The sequence below is a fragment of the Eutrigla gurnardus genome (genome assembly GCF_963514095.1).
Source record: "Eutrigla gurnardus genome assembly, chromosome: 17".
NCBI classification, from domain to species: domain Eukaryota; kingdom Metazoa; phylum Chordata; class Actinopteri; order Perciformes; family Triglidae; genus Eutrigla; species Eutrigla gurnardus.
The window spans coordinates 13,710,925-13,726,048 of NC_139928.1; the positions used below are offsets into that span (position 1 = coordinate 13,710,925).

At 42.0% G+C, this 15,124-nt stretch overlaps 1 protein-coding gene across 1 annotated transcript; it reads right to left on the bottom strand.

Moving 5' to 3' along the window:
• Nucleotides 1-533: 533 nt before the first annotated feature.
• Nucleotides 534-14,351, bottom strand: grhl2b (grainyhead-like transcription factor 2b). Its single transcript, XM_084031549.1, has 16 exons — nucleotides 14,213-14,351; nucleotides 12,290-12,479; nucleotides 12,063-12,130; nucleotides 11,173-11,536; nucleotides 10,473-10,543; nucleotides 10,084-10,240; nucleotides 9,370-9,481; nucleotides 5,905-5,999; nucleotides 3,972-4,130; nucleotides 3,392-3,449; nucleotides 3,003-3,142; nucleotides 2,493-2,530; nucleotides 2,240-2,331; nucleotides 1,692-1,777; nucleotides 1,541-1,605; nucleotides 534-1,464 (listed from the first exon to the last, which is right to left on the bottom strand). Exons 1-16 carry the CDS (start codon nucleotides 14,230-14,232, stop codon nucleotides 1,350-1,352), a joined length of 1,830 nt encoding a protein of 609 aa, XP_083887675.1. The 5' UTR covers nucleotides 14,233-14,351; the 3' UTR covers nucleotides 534-1,349.
• Nucleotides 14,352-15,124: the final 773 nt, after the last annotated feature.

Here is a 15,124-nt window from a genome sequence, read left to right on the forward strand (position 1 = left end):
GCACTGCTAACGTAGTTTCTGCCCAACATTAGCATGGTAGCACCGTTGTTGTGAGAAATGTCAGCAAGCTGATGCAAACAAAATACAGCTAAACCAAACCACATCTCTGCCACGGACAGTCAACTAGACTGCTAAAACAAGAGTGCTAACGCTAATGCAACGCTCACTAAAGCAACCTTTCCCCTTAGCCTTGCTAAAACCCAATTTACATTTGTTTGTCTCATTCTAATTGAAAAAATGCGACATTTTGAATTTGAATTAATCATCATAATTGAGTTTGATTAACCTGTGTAGCTAACGGAACAGTAGCTTAATCTCATAATGAAGAGAGAAACTATTTTCTCAAAGATAACCAAACACGCCTAGCTTAGCAGAGTCATTGTGTCTATCTGTAGGCTACTGCTCACTGATGGAAAACATGTTTAAAATTATGCTAGTTAGTCATTAAGCTTGTGTTATTGTGTGACCTCAGCCTCGATACCTCAAAGAGGCTCAATCAAATCTTTTTTCAAAAATGACATCTCTACGTTTATACCTTTTATTCATTTTTCAATACAGCCAAGCACATGAGGCCAAGTGCTGTTTGTCACCCGAAATAAGTTGTTTACAGTATTTGTCATTGCCATATCATGTTAGGTCCTACAAAGAAACACTTTAGGTTATTTGTTGAAATGTAAATAGAATGGCTGAATAATAGAGATACAGTGTTTAAAAGCTCCTTTAGGACTCTGAGAGGGGGTGACTATAAACAAAGTCACTGAAATGTAGGCTGACTTGAAATCCTTGGATAAATTGCTAGAGAAATGCAAAACATTGTCATTAATAAATAATAATACAACTAACAAAAACAAAGGCATGCAAAGAAGCTAAGTTAATTAGGACCAACTATTTCAAGCTACATACAGTACATCAGTCCTGATGTGTTATTTGGCAAAAAGACTGTACAGCAAAGTAGAACTTTTTTTTTTTTATACAATAAAAAATATTCCGGAAAAGTGGAGGACATTGATTCGTACTCCATCATTTCACCTCACAGCATAGAGGCTGAGTACAATGAGGAAGTGAGTAGAACCAGTTCATAAGAAATTCTATCATGTCCTCTTGCTATCAGAGCGTCCTCCGGCACAGAAAATATGACTTGCTTCGTAGGATAACAGTCTCAGAGAGGGATCAGGTGTGTGTAGACGTCGACCTCAGCGCGTCGGACCGACGCCACCAGTGGACTGTCACCAATACTGTCAGTCAGCTTATCAGCCAATCGGTGGCAGCCTCGGTAGATTTCAGCCGACCAGCAGTCACAGCGTCTCTTTCGTCACAACCTGCGGTCCCTTGGGTCGGCCGACGAGCCGTCAGATCTCGGTCAGCGTGATCTTGTAGGCGTCTGCGTAGCTCTCGATGTCGAGGATGAAGGTGTCTTCATTGGAGTAATGCTCGATGATGTTATCGTCCATGTTCACCAGGATCCTGAATCACAACGCCCAAGTTTAATTTCATGTGCTTAACCCCAGGATCCAAATAAGCCTGAAGCCGACTCACTCACCCTTTTTTACTTTTCTTGTACACTTTGGCTATCCTCTCGGTGGACAGGCCGTACTTCTCGGATATCTGTGAGTGACAGAGGGAAGGCGGTTTGTAAACGGGTGCTCCGCCGTAAATAAATTGCGAGTCTGACATAAGGCGGCACCACTCACGGCATCCATCAGGCCTATGAGTGTGGGAGACTTCAGCATCAGAGCGTCAAACACCTCGTCTGTCTCCTTTCTTACATACAACAGCACTGCAGAGAGAGGAGGAGGAATAGACCTTTAACTGTTAGCTACAGTATTCGTTTGTATAATCTTGGATTTGGAGCATTTATAGTAACGATGTGAATATTAGAGGGTTAATAATATTAATTAATATGTTGTAAACACCGAAAAAATATTTCACAATAGGGCTCAAAACTATGAATTAACAGAAAATCATGAACCATTTAAAAAATCATCTTTTATCATGCAAAAATGCAAATAGTCTTTGTCTCCAGCGGTGTGCTGATTTCCTCTGTTTTACCTCATTGTATATTACATATCTAGTATTTGATTGCTGAAGACAAAAAGCAATTTGTAGAGATCACCTCGGGCTGTTTTTCTTTTTAATTTTAAAGATATAATTCATCAGTTAATCATATCAAATGCTCTAAACTTCCATAAAGACAAAAGAAAAAAAAGGACATGAAGAAGAGGAAGCAGCCATCTTGTACCTTTCTTGTATGTCTCCTCTTTGATCTGTTTGTGAGGTGACGGACACAGATCTTCATCTGACGGCCTGAACATCCTCTTCACCAGCACACTCCTGGTCAAAGAGCACAAAGACAACAAACAAACACGTCAGGTGTCATAAACATGTGCGTCGTGTTTGCATTTGTGGTCGGTATCCGTGCCTGCTTTCATTTGCATACTTTATATTTGTATGATGTAAATGAAAACGCTCGTTTCCTGATAACGCACACTCACCCTTCTCTTTCGATCTCCTCCGTGTTGAAGGTAAATACCTGCAAATGAAGCATCAAAAATGTTAAGTTTTATGCACAAATAAAAACATTAAGTAGAATATTTCATTCATACTGATATATTACTCCAAGACAGGCAGTGGTGGGAGAAACACTCAGACCTTTAACTTTATTAATTAATGACCTACAAACAGATGTGACTGATATATTTATTAAATATATATCACAAGATATGTTATTATACTGATGCATCAATGTGAGCTAATGTGAACTCTCCAAAGGCTCACAGAGATAAATGTGATGGGTCATAACCGGAATTATGGGCCAGAAATGAAGAATAAACTAAATTTGCATTCACTTCTTGAGGTTTTCGCTAATCTTTGCATTTATGTCAAACATTGGAGGGTCGATCTCCACCTGAAAAATGTCTCCAATAAATAAAGCGAGAGTAAAAAGTACAATATTTTCCTCCTAATGTAGTTGGAAGAAGAAGACGAAGAAGAAGTGTGTCTACCTGTCCGGCCCTCTGCAGGTTACCGAAGTGAACGTCGGGGATGAAGAGTACAGGCTGAGCCTCCAGGTCGCTCATGGTCTTGAAATAAGTGGTGTCTGACTTCTTGGGAACGGTTATCACGCCTACACCTCCATCTTTGCCTGAACACCAGTGAAGAAGAAGATTTAGAAAAGAGCAGATTGATTTTTTTTTTTCCCCGGCAAAAAAAATGCTCCCACGCAAATTATTACTTTCCAGTCACAATTATTATAAAAGCAGGAGAGAGCGATGCATTCCCTGTGATTTCATGCAAACAAGAGGGCGTTTTATACCTTTCAGATCCTCACATTGCAACCTGGATCTATAATTTTCTCAGATTTTTATGCATACATTTATTTTTCTACACAGACCTTTTGACTTCTTGCGGAACAGTTTTCTCTCCTCGTCCCTTATTTTCCTCTCTGCTCCCTGAGAGAAACGACAAGGAAAATCATATTGAACACAACGGTTTGTGGAAATGATACAAGCCTCCTTCAAACACAACCATAATGAATGCGACTGTGTGTGTGTGTGTGTGTGTGTGTGTGTCTGCAGCCTACGTGTATCAATGTGCAGGTGAGACCACTAGAGGGAGGACTGATGTCATGAATTAACTCCCTCACTCCACCAACAGTGCAGTCAAACACACTGTCGGTGATTTACAATATATCCTGCAGCATTTTCACTCCCAACAGCTAAAAATAACTCTATAAATTCCCATTATTGTCACAGGCAACAAGACAAATCCAACCAATATCTGGCAGCAAATTCATATTCAAATAAGAATAACTCTCCTGAAAGTCATTTCTGCCAAAGAAATTGCATAATTCATGCTATCCTCCATTGACCTGCTCATTTTATTTGTCGCATTTGTTCGTAAACTGAATATCTTTTTTGTTTGTTTTTGTTTTTGAACATCCTTATAAGTGACGAGGAGGTGTGATGTCTCACTTTGTCGCAGAAGACCTTGATCTGTGAATAGGCCCTGTGCAGCGGCTTGTTGCTGCGGTTGTTGTAGCTGTACGTGTCGATCTGGATCATCAGAGGAAGACCTTTCACCCCCTTCTGAGAGGAGAAGTCTGTACTCAGACAGTTGACCGTGATGAAGATCTGCCGGAGGAGACAAAGGAGGGAGGGGGGGTTTACATAGCTGAATTTGGTGTTAGGATAAAAAGCAGTTTATTTTTCCTCTATAACAATTACTGGCAAATTCAGGATGTCTACATTGAGGGGCCAGGAATGTTAAAATGTTTTTGGAGAGTTTCAAATGTTTTTTTTCCACAAACAAAATTCCTTTCACCTCTGTTTGTTTTGCATCAAAGGGTTCAGATTAAATCCCTATAGATAGAAATCAAAACTACATGTAACTGCATGGTTACAGAGCACAATGGATGTGTGTGAAGCTGTTACATAGCAGTGTTGCATTCATGTGTCTAGTTCTGTATTATCTACAGTGTCCTGTGTAATTCCACCTTGAGTTACAATCGTGAACTGTATCACAGGCGTGTTTTTATATTGCCAATGTATGCAAACATGTATCCTGATGAAAGCCTTGTAACTGAAAGCTTACTCAAATTAACATGAGTGTCCAGAATCTTATTTCCTCAGATTTTATTTTGCTCCTTGCTCTCCTCATTTCTGACCCCACTCAACAATCTGCTATGAAATAGAGGTAAGAATAACAAAACATTGTCTTTTAACCTTTAAACCTGCAGTACACATTTGAGCCACATGAGGGAGTCTGAACATCTAACACTGCCTAATGCATTTGGGGTTTAATTTTCAAAGTATTGAACATGTTTATATGTTTCCAATAAAACAAAATTGTGATTAATTTACGCACACATTTGCTGTTCTCACAAGGCATTGCGATAATCTGCCATTTTAAAAACAGGGTCCCCAGAAAAAATGTTTGGAAATCACGGGTCCAGACCACATTATGTTCACTGAACTTAAAAAAAAAATCAGTTAAGTGCACATAAACATTTAATCATCCAGTGAGATGTTCCTTCTTTCTTTCTTTTTTTACCTAAAATAAACTTGATTTATCTTTGAAGAAACTGAAAATGTAATCATTTTGTCGAGGCATGCACAATAAACTACCTTGGCATTACACCTGTTCCTGCACTGCAACAGGTATACTCGGGCTCAATAGTCACAGCGATTATGAGAAAGAGAGTGATAGAAATAGAGAGAGAAAGAGTCAATATTGGCCCTGAGAAGTGTGCTTGGATTTCCACCAGCAACGTCTTTGTCCGCAGGCTTCTAATACAATGAACGAGCCACGCACACACACACACACACACACACACACACACACACACACACAGTCGCATTCACACAAAAAAAATGAGGGCAATACAAACAACAGAGGGTGGGACAGGGATTGGTGTGTGTTGGCCCTTGGGGGCCTCTGGAGTTAAACAGTGATGGAGCTCCATTTAAGGAGTGGCCACAAAGGAGGGAGCTTCACAATGAGAAAGAAGACAAACAGTGCAAAAGTACACAACACTGCCCATCAGCTTAACGACGACGGCGGACCACATACCAATCAGTGGAAATGAGCCGCCTCAGACTTTTAATTCTTTAATAATACAAAATGTTGATGGTTTGATTAAACTTTTTGAAGTTTTTAGTGAGCGCCTGAGTGTTTGTGATGTCTACAGGTGAGGCACTTGCATCGCAGTCAATTTGTCAAGCAAGTGCATTTGTTTGCCAACACCTGAATCAGCACAAAAAAAAAAAAAACCCGTCCCGCTGCTTTTTACAGCAACAAGGTGCCTCCAGCTAGAGTAAATATAGTAGACCGGTTTCCTGGAAAATTACAGTGAAATTTAAGTCCTGCAATGAAAAAAGAAAAAGACTGTACTATTTGTTTTTGTACCTTGGCCTCTTCATTCACGTCCCAGGTGAAGGAGATGGCGTTGTAGGCGATCTCTTCGATGTTGCCGATCGTGTTGAAGCTCTCTTTGTAATCAGCTGTGAGGACAAACAGGGGCATGGTTTATTTCTGCAGTCACAACAACCTTTCAAATGTAACTTCTGCTGCTCAGAAGTACTTTGAGTCTACTATTATCAAGTTTTATTGTATCTGCGGTTTAAAAAAAAAAAAACCCTAACCAAACATCATATCTGCCCACTGAGAAAACCCACCACACACAGCACAAATTGGTCAATAAATGACAAAAGTAGGTAGCTATTGTTTTGTAAGATAAGCAATCAGATGGCACGCTTCAATTTTATAAGATAAAACCTTATCTGCTTGTGCAAACAAACTCTCAAAGGCTTCAAAGGCAGCGGGAGGAAACACAGGAGGCCTATGGCTCTGAGGACCGTATTAAAAGCCAGTCAGGTGAGCACATCGGCTGTGTGACCGCATACTGGAGGGGCTTTTAATGTGGGGCGTTGAGTACACTGGCATGCTGTGGAAAAGGCTCATGTATGTTTTTTTTTATTATGTACAGTCATGCGAAATTAGGACATCCTATGAAAGCATGTGTTCTTTTTAACATATTTAGACATAGACACAAAAATTATCAATACTGAGAGATTCAAGTAATATAGCTAAAGAAGAAAATACTTTTTCTGTAAATGTAATGAGGAATAAATTAGGACACCCCCTCTTTTTTACTTAAAATGGCTGAAATCACACACAGGTGTATCACATCAGGTGCACATGATTAGAACATTGTTCCTCATGAAAAAGACGTGTCTGAGGCCTTCAGAAAGAAGATTGTAGCAGTTTATGAGTCTGGTAAGTGATTTAAAAAGATCTCAAAAGATTTTGAAATCAGCCATTCCACTGTCAGTACGTTCAAAACGACCAAAATCAAAATGCCAATGCCCAGGTTCTGGCCGTCCAAGCAAGATCACCCCGAGAGCAGACCGCAAGATGCTAAATGAAGTCTCCAAACCCCCTGAAATGTCATCACAGGACCTACAGCAGGCTCTGTGAATGTGCATGCCTCTATAATGAGAAAGAGTTTAACTTTCAACCTTTACTCTCTAAGAAAAACATGTAGGTCAGACTGAAGTTTGCCAGAGAGAACATAGACAAAGAACAGGACTTCTGGCATAATGTTCTTTGGACAGATGAGTCTAAATGTTTTCACATGACGGTATGTGTGATACGTTCTAAGTGTCTTCAGTAGTATCGAGAGAAGGACTAAAATAGGGATCTGGTTTCAGCTACAATATAATCTGTATAGGAGACGCTGACAAGATGTTTTGGGCTGAACTTCTTTGGAGAAGCAGCTCACCCTACGACAATTCCGCTTGCTGTTCACATCTCGGAGCATCCCCCCCTCTGCTTCAGTGACCCCCGACCTCCTCCATCATCCCTAACTGCTGTTACAGTGACACACTGATCTTTAGCAGGTGCAGAAAGCAGAAGGGCAGGTAGCAGCATGCCTATCTGCCAGCTTGCTCCGTTAAATGACTTCATTCAAATGATCCATTTTGTGACGTGGCCCAGGGGCATGATGCCCCCTCCTCCACACACACACACACACACACACACACACACACACACACACACACACACACACACACACACACCACCGCTATTCAAATCAGCTCTCTGGACAGCTTCGGGTTACAGGCTGCATCCAGCTACAGGCCGACCTGGCTGAGGCGGGTGGAGGGGTCTGTCATCTGACCTACTGAGCTGTTTGAGTGGACATTCCCCACTCATACACTCACATACATAAGCTGGAGCTGAAATAAGTCAATTAATTGACTCAGAATAATTGCTTCTTAGATGTGAATATTTGGTGGTTTTAATATTTAAGGATATTAAGTTGACTATATTTGTTTTGGAATGTTTTGGGTCATTGTGATGGGCATTCTTCACTGACATTAGGCCATATGGATCAAACCGATGAAGTGAGAAAGTGATCCATCATTAATAGAAAAATAATCATTTCTATTGTATTGTCCTATGGTACTCGTTTGCATGTGGGTCAAGCTGTAGATGCAAAGTTTCTATTTGGAGCTCCTTCACACAGACTAACGCGGACTTATTACACTGGCAAATGCCAAACAGGATGCCGAAGGGAATCGTAGTGAAAAAGATAAAAACACTTCCTCGTGACAGTATCTACTGGCAAAGAATGATACTGAAGTCATATTTAGTAGCAGAAGAACAGAAAGCATATGGTTTGACATTTTGGGAAATTTGCCTTCTTGCTGAGCATTAGATGAGGCGATTGATACCGTGTCTATTAGGTAAATATGACACTAAAACCAGGAAATGGTTAGCTTAGCTTAGCATAAAGACAGGAAACAAAAACAAAACGGCTATCTTGACAATGATGACGATATCTGGCTAGAAGCTCCCCTATAGCTCACTCATTGAGCGTTATATGAGGGACTATTTCTTCTTTTTTAAATGTTAATTAGTGAGATTTAGAGGTGCCAGTGGGCGTTGTTGCCTTCAGACAGAGCCAGGCGCTTTGCTTTACTCTGTTTCCAGTCTGTATGCTAAGCTAAGCTACGTTTGGAACAACAACTAGTGACAGATATAAAGATGTGTGAGAAATGTGGGCTGATTAAGATTTGTCTTGGTTCACGTAAATATAGGAATTAAGATGACAATCTTAATTGGGCAATGATTACATTCAACAGACCAAAACCAGCCAAGGTAACAGTGCGGCTAGCATTCCGCTCCCTGTCCCAACAAGCTGTGTGTGTGTGTGTGTGTGTGTGTGTGTGTGAGAGAGTGTGTATGAGTGTGTGTCCCATCCACCCCAAGTTAAGTTTCCCACATACCTCTGAATCTGTGCCTGGTTAGCAGGCCCAAGCTTGTCAAACGCAAACCGCCTACAAGCTTCTCACACACACTCATTCAACAAGACCCAAAAAAATCTGTTCAAATCCAAATCCATCAACCGAAAAAATGCCCGGCAGACAAAAGGTCAAAAGTTTTAAGATACAAAATATAATACGACGCTTGAAATCGACAGTTGGCACTCCAGGGAAAATGGTGCTGGGGAAAAGTTTTGGATTCATTTTTCAAGTGTTTTGCTCAATCTCGGACAATGTCAAGGAGATTAGAGGATTTATGTTGTGTGTCTCGGCGACACCTAGGCATTAAGAGTTTCAGGTGTAGGGGTGTGTGTGTGTGAAAGGCAGCCCAGCCTCCTGTCTGAGGGTGGATGATGGTGGGCAGCTGAACAGCCTCGGGCAGACAGTTGGGTGGGGGCTTGTTTGCTCTCAGTTGGGTCATGCCTTGTTTATTAGCTAAGTGCATTCCAGCTTTAGCAATGACATAAATCAGTCATTGTCTTTAAGCTCATCTGTTTTGTCTCATTCAAGAATTCGGTGTCTTGGTAGGAGTGAGTAGTCTTACCGATGTCTAAGACTCTCTGTTTGGCCGTGTGCTGCCGAGAGTGCCAGTACTTCCAGTACTTCAGCTGCTCGTCTCGGTTCTTGTCTTCACTGAACACCACCATGATCACGCTCTGAGAGGGAAAAAAGAAGTTTAGATGATTCAGCTGAACCGGTGCCGGTGTGTTTGGGATTGTAACCTCACAAGATAACGTAGAATCCCGTCAGATTCTTGTCTCCTGTGACGTCGTTAAAGGCTCATTCGTAATAATAACGTTGCACCGACCAAGTTCACTCACTGAGAGCAGCAAAGATAGGAATCTGACAAGGCAATAAATATGAGCAGTCAACACGATTATTTGGAAGGCTGTGAACTATGATTCAAGCTATCCATCATAAACATCAATCACAGCCTGTCTGACCTCTGACCCTGTAGGACTTATAGTAGCAGTGGTGCCAGATCTCAGCAGTTATATCGTATAGTAACCATTAGAAATGATGCTACAAAGGCCCAAGTTGTCACAAACCAAAATTATTTTTGATCTGTTGTCCTGCCACTTCATTTTTGTGTCACTCTCTTTTTGCTCGGTTTTGGTCTCTACCAGCACCTGATTGAAATATCAGACTCTGTTGCTAAATGCTCCACCATGTTCACCAGATAGTTGTTAACTTTGTCTGGTGCTGAGCAGATAGGGAAGCAGTTGCTTCGTCAGAACTTCAGAATTCAAATCCTCACCCGAAGTTTGCTGATGGGGTGACGGAGGCGTTTGTTGGCGCTGAGCTCATTGAGTGTCACGGCGTAGAACTGGCCTTTGTTCAGGTAGGTCATCGGCCCCTCGCCCTGTTTCTGACGCAGCGAGCGACTGGCGTCCAGCGTGTACTGGAAGCTGTCACTGCGCACACACAAACACACACACACACACACACACACAATACAATCATACAGAATAATGTGTGATTAGACATAACACACATAGGTGTACAACACACACTTTTGCATTCCTTTCTAGATCACATCAAGTCAGTGTTCGGATATCAAAATGGCACATACTTAAATCACATGTTAACATATAGATGGATGAATGTTCTAAAGAACACTACGTGGTTGTATTCTGAGTGACTTACACTCCCTCCTGGTGAAATAAGAAGTCATCTGTAGCCAGAGAGGAAGGTGCGTGGTACTTCTCTTGAGAACGCTTAAAACACACAGAAAGAGGAAATGATTTGGGCTGAATGACGTGTTAATTAAGCCCGAGAGGAAATGGTTAAACAATACTGTAAATGAGGTAAAATAACAAAACATAACAAGCACAGTATTGTCACATACGAAGCTCAGAATGACGAGGGGAACAAACTCAACACCTGTAGATTCCTGTTGAGTTAATGAAGCGTTTCACCCTCAGTGAATCATATATAAACATCCATCTGTCTTCATGTACCGTTACACAACGACGACTCCACCTTTAGCATGTACTGTCCAAGATCCTCAGCATGGGACACTCCTCCTTTCTAGAGCTGGAACCCTTTTCTATTTAATTTCCCATAGTGCCATTCACCTGAACACTCGTACAGCTGTTTGTACTGTATGTGGAGGACACTGAAATATCTACTTTTTGGCTTGTGTCCACTAAAAATGAAGAATTGTTAAACCCCTGTGTTGTGTGTTTTATATGATTACTGGTCAGTAAAAAAAAAAAGTCATTAAAAGCAAGTAAAAATCACTTTGAGAGCCCTGAAAGCCCTGAACCAGCTCAGCCAGAATAATAATTAGAGAAAAAAAGTCAGATAAGAAATGTAAAAAGACAGTATGTGTTCAGAATCTCACCCCATCCCTCTCCTCTTCATAAGGGCTGTCAGGCGGACTCCGCTGGTCCTCCTTCACATATGAGTTGTGACTCACGTTGGTCACCTCGTACGGACTCTGCTCGTAGATCACCCGCGACGACTCTTCTCCCTCCATCCTGTAGTGAAGCCCCGCGCCCGTCATGAAGACGGGCGCGTACACCTCGGCCTTCACCACGGCAACAGCGGGCACGCCTCCGTCCCCCGACACCGCCTCGGCCGAGCCGCCTAAGTGGTCCCGTTTGGTCTCCTGGTGCTCCGTGTTCAGCGACAGGTTGACGGGGACAGACTTGAGGACCTGGACGCGGTTGTCCACCGTCTCCATCTCGCTGTGGCTGCTCGGCAACCTGAACGGGAAAAAGGTTTGACATCTGTTATTTAACAGCAGGTAAAAGGAATGTAAGGATGCATCCTCACTCACTCAAAAAACACCTGGACTTTCTCTCATTTTGATGGTTCTCTAATTATGAATACGTTATCGTTTTCATAGATAAATGTTTTTGTTCCGAAAGCAGAGATGATATGACGTCTTTGGTATTTTCTCTTCAGGGCTCAGGAGTTTTTTTTGCTTCTTTCATGCAGCATCAGGGCTTTAACAACTCACTCGTCCGTGATGTTTGCCCACATGCTTGTCTCTTATCGATATCATCTTATGGATATGGTGTTTTAATCTTAATAAAACCATGATATGCCTGCCAAGTAACCATATTAACCATGACTGCAACATTTCAAATACTGCAGTCACCGAGCTCTACGATTTAATTCCACACATTACTGGAAATTGTCTGCCAGCGACTACATGTTTAGCACTTTTTTTTCTGTCTGTACATGTGCAACCTTGAGTGAGGCACTGAAAGACCCAAACTCACTGACCTCTTCTCCTGCTCCTCTATAATTTCAGCAACTTTGGGAACTGGCAGAAGCCTCTTCTCTTTAGGCACCTGGAAGGGGGAAAAGGTAGCATGTGTAATCAGTACGTGTTGGACGAGTGACTTTGAAAAACCTGTTTCCCTCCGTCTGACCACCACTGCAACACCCATAACATATTCTGTTTATTATCATGCACAGACACAGAGGAGCATCCAACCCTCCCTCCAGACCTTGTAGTAGTCGTAGAGGAGACCCAGAGCGTTGGCGCTGTCCTCGTCCCCGTTGATGCTCATCATGGCCTTGGTGGCGGCCGTCAGCGGGTTCTCCAGGTACGACCGCCATGCCTCGTCCTCGCTGGTGTAGGCCCGCCGCACCGCGGGGTAGGAGCTCTCGTTGGGAACCACCACCACCAGACGCTTGCTGCTAGGCAAGCATAAACTCTTTAAATATACAGTAGATTTGACGCATACATCGGCTGCTGTCTTTATTTATTTTTTTTACATTTTCTACATTAAAAAAAATAAGTGATGAAAGAAATCATTCAAAATGAATTAACTGCAAAAGAAAACTTGACACTATAACCCGTTTAAATGCCTGTCTTGTGTGTTTGTCTCTCTTTAGGCCCTCTTAAGTGGAGATCACAGACCAGTTAAACACACAATGTTGTCACAACATCTCTTTGGACTTTTGAAGACTCCGAATGTGTCGACTTGCTCTACAATATATGGTACCAGTATAATGTCACACCTTCTAGTCTCTGGATGTTTAGAAAGTTGCAGCCTAGTTCAGTTTTTGTTCCTTCATCATTCAGTTTTCTTGACTCCAACCAACATTTTTTAATCGATATCAAAAGGAAACACCACTAATGTAAATCATACAACAACTCATTTGTGTAATTGGTGCTTTGGTTTCTCTTATTGACATGAACTCCCGTCTGCCAGATCTGCCAGATCCACCTGTCAAATAAAACACATCCTGCCTCTAATCTGTGATGTCACACTGTGGCAAACCTTTATGCAATAAGGTGAACAATTGTACAGTTTTTTCCTTTATATTAGCCCAAAACATGTCTGCTCAACTTCTCCATGGCAACCAATGTCTGCAGGTAGAAAGCCGACATGCAGGTATAACAAAACAGGCCAAAGGCGTCTACAGAAGGTGATGTTTATGGTCCGAACAACTCTACTCTGCTGGATCTGACTAAATATTATCACTGTGTGGATCGTAATAGTGGCCGGCAGTTGTTGTCACTGCAGCGCATGAAACACAATAACTGTAGTTACACTTAGAGACATTTATGTAAATACCCAACAACGACAACAATAATAGATAACAATCCTCATATAAGAAACAAGTGTCATACTTCAGTTATAACTTATATCATCATTTGTTTTTTGGTTATTATCAATAGTTATTCTCATTTATAAGTGTATTAAGACTATTTAAAAAAAATATAAAGCCAAATTATGGCAAACTAAGAATATATTGTATCATCTGCAACATTCTGAGATTGTAAGCCCTCCTATATTTCTGATATGGTATTAAAAATGCACAGGAATATTTTCAAAAACACAGCTCCCCCTAAAAATGTACAGTAAAAAGGCTTTTCTGAGCAGCTTTAGCACAAAGGTTATCATTTATTATATAAATACAGGGGTTAGGGGTGTGCAAAACACGGCAGGCCCACAAACGGTCCTCGTCCACCCGGGGACCCAGCGTCGCTCTGCGGGCCTGGAAGCTACAAACAAGCAATGCAACGCCATCGGAGAGCAAAAAGTCCTAGTTTCAGTCAAAGACGTCAAGTGTCGTACGAACATCCATTCCTCGCACTTTCAGGCCTTTTTTTGCTTCTTTTTTTTTTTTTTTTTTGTTGGTCCCATCAGTCAAAAATGGCGAATTCAGCTCTAATGAAATCCACGACGAACAAGTTTAATTGTTTCCTCCCAGGAAAAAAATAGTTTAATAGATTACATAAATATCCAACAGCAACACAACTCGTGACTTTCTTTTTTTAAATCCCCTGAGTCCGAATAAAAAAATAACTAATAATAAAATAGTGTTTATTATTTCAATTAGCTAGTGAGAAGGAACCCCCCCACCCCCTCGAGTTGAAATCATCACAGGTCCACCTCACCCCAGACTCGATCACTTACTTGTCTGTCTCCTGTGACATAGTTTTGCTTCCTCTACGATCCTTTCCTTGTGAAACTGGACTTTCAAGTCGGAGCAGGTAATAGAGTGAGCGAGTTGCCAGAAGTTGGGCTACAGGTAAGTCGACTTTTCTCGCCCCGCTTCTTTTTCCTGCTCCCCCCCTCCCTCCCTCTCTCTCTCTCTCTCTCTCTCTCTCTCTCTCTCTCTCTCTCTCTCTCTGTCTCTCTCTCTCTCTCTCCACCTGGCAGGTGAAGCCTCTTTTTGTCCTCCACCAGCCTATCACTCCGCTTGTTGTAGACCTGCACTAATATCCACACATCCTGCTGCCATTCTTCATTATATTTGCATTGGCTCACTTCAATGACAACTTTGTCTGAAATTCTTTCACTGTAAAAAAAAAAGAGAAAAGAATTGGAGGTGAGGGCGAGTCGAACGCTGGTTGGCTGCTGCATATTGAGCTGGGCTCTGATTGGCTGCCGGAGAGCGGCAGGTAGATGCGAGCAAAGGAAAAGTCAGCATTAAAGGCACCGTAGCGACACGGGAAGCAGCGCGGACTGTGTGGGCTGAAACTAGAGTCTAGATTTGGTTTTACTCTAGAAAACAAGGTCGTTATGAAATGAAAACAAGTGGGTTCAAACTTGTTGGATAATTGACGTAATGGGAGCCTCATAGTTGGCCCTCAGACTGTCACAGACACCCGCAGGTTTGCTTTCTTCTCCACAGTGATTTAACCTCACCGTGCTTGAGATAACCTCGGAGCAGACAGAAGGTAGGGAGGAGCCTTCATTAGCGGACACAATGCCATTGTCCCCTTAATGAAGCCATTGTATGAGGGGATCCTTTGTTTGGGATTAACCTGCCAGAGTAAACTGTGTGTGTGTGTGTGTGTGTGTGTGTGTGTGTGTGTGTGTGTG

Bases quoted from the DNA above. Each gene is read 5' to 3' on its own strand.
- grhl2b (XM_084031549.1), bottom strand. From the start codon at position 14,232: ATGTCACAGGAGACAGACAA. The intron at 6,000-9,369 runs GTAAGACTACTC...TTGTCCTCACAG, and splicing joins ACAGAGAGTCTTAGACATCG to CTGATTACAAAGAGAGCTTC. The intron at 4,131-5,904 runs GTACAAAAACAA...CTCCTCCGGCAG, and splicing joins ACGTGAATGAAGAGGCCAAG to ATCTTCATCACGGTCAACTG.